This window comes from Dipodomys ordii, unplaced genomic scaffold (genome assembly GCF_000151885.1).
Source record: "Dipodomys ordii isolate 6190 unplaced genomic scaffold, Dord_2.0 Scaffold23, whole genome shotgun sequence".
In the NCBI taxonomy this organism is placed as follows: Eukaryota; Metazoa; Chordata; class Mammalia; order Rodentia; family Heteromyidae; genus Dipodomys; species Dipodomys ordii.
The window spans coordinates 4,874,525-4,875,896 of record NW_012267239.1 but is presented as its reverse complement, the minus strand read 5'-3'; the positions used below and the strand labels follow the sequence as shown (position 1 = coordinate 4,875,896).

At 71.9% G+C, this 1,372-nt stretch overlaps 1 protein-coding gene across 1 annotated transcript in view; it reads right to left on the bottom strand.

Moving 5' to 3' along the window:
• Positions 1-1,031, bottom strand: part of Mn1 (meningioma (disrupted in balanced translocation) 1) — a 49,234-nt gene extending 48,203 nt beyond the window's left edge. The window contains exon 1 of the mRNA XM_013014274.1: positions 7-1,031. Within this exon, the coding sequence (XP_012869728.1) occupies positions 7-1,031 (1,025 nt within the window). The remainder of the gene's footprint in view (positions 1-6) is intronic.
• Between the last annotated feature and the right edge of the window lie 341 nt (positions 1,032-1,372).

Sequence of the window (1,372 nt, the reverse complement as noted above, 5' to 3'; positions counted from 1 at the left end):
TGGGGCGGCTGCATCAGCGGGTGCCTGGAGCCCACCCCCGGCTCCAGGTTCACCGGCATCTTTCGGGTCCCTCCAAACCTCTCGAAGAACACGCCGTGCTGCTGCTGCTGCTGCTGCTGCTGTTGCTGCTGCTGCTGCGCCGGCGGCTGCTGCGGTGGCTGGGCGTGCATTTTGGACAAGTCCACCATGCCCCCGGCTCTGGGCATGGCCGGGGCACCCGGGAAGGCGGCCCCCGGGACCTGGCGACCCGCTGCGTAATGAGGCAGCTGCCCCTCGGAATCGGAGGGGGAAAACATGTCAAAATGTCCCGAGGACGCCTCGCCCGGGTAATTGTATTCCAGCGAGTCGACGGCTCCTTGGTTCGTGACCCTCCGCGGCTCGAGGCTGTGGGAATCGGCGGCGCTGGAGGCCGGCAGGCCGTGGAACGAGGCGGCCCGGTTCGGGCTCTGGTCCAGCGGCAGGCACGGGGCGGGCACGGCGTGGCCCGAGGCGCCCGAACTGTGGAAGTCCGGGAGGTTTCCGGGTCGCTGCGGGCCGAAGCTCTCCGGGCCCTGGCTCTCCGTCATGTGCTCGTAACCCTCCGCGAAGGGCGGCTGGCTGCCCAGGCCGCCGGCTGCGCCCCCGTAGCCCAGCAGGCGCCCCCCGTGCAGACACGAGGCCCCCGGATCCGGGCCGCCGAAGTTGCCTCCGAAGTGTGGGTGATGCTGGTGGGGGTGGTGGCCTCCCGGGTGGCCGTGGTGGGGCTGCTGGCCGCCAAAGAAGCCGTGCACGGGCTGCGCCTGCAAGCCCCCGGCGTGCAGCTCCGAGTGGCCGCGCGCGGGGAAGCCGTAGGGCTCCATGTTCATGCCCAAGAGCGGGGGCTCGCCCAGCGTGCCCATGGCAGGGTCCACGGGGCCAGGGGGGGCCCCGGTGTGGAAGGCGGGGGCCTTAAAGTGGGCGTTCATGCTCAGTCCGGTCTCGTTAAAGTTCCTCTCGCCCTGGCCAGCGTTCCTGCTGTTGATCTGGGGTTCGAACTGGTCCAGCCCAAACATACTTGGCAAGGGGGCACGGGGGCTCAGTAGGACATGGCAGCAGCCTGCTCTCCACGGCGCGCCTCCGGCCGGCTGAGACTCCTTCCAGCCCGGGACCCGGCGGTTCGAGGACGCTGGGCACGGCGGGGGCGCAGCGCGCACGGCCCGGGCGCGGAGAGGCTGGGGAGGGGGGGCGCGCAGCTCCTCTCCCGAAGCTCTGGGTCTGCCCCGGGCGGGCCTCTCACATCTTCCGAGGCCCCGGGGCCTACAGGAGCCGTGCTGGGGGGCCCATGCCCCGGGCGGTTGGCACAGCCGCGGGTGGGTTTGCGGGGAGGGCGGCGAGCGGCGGGCGAGCCGAGACA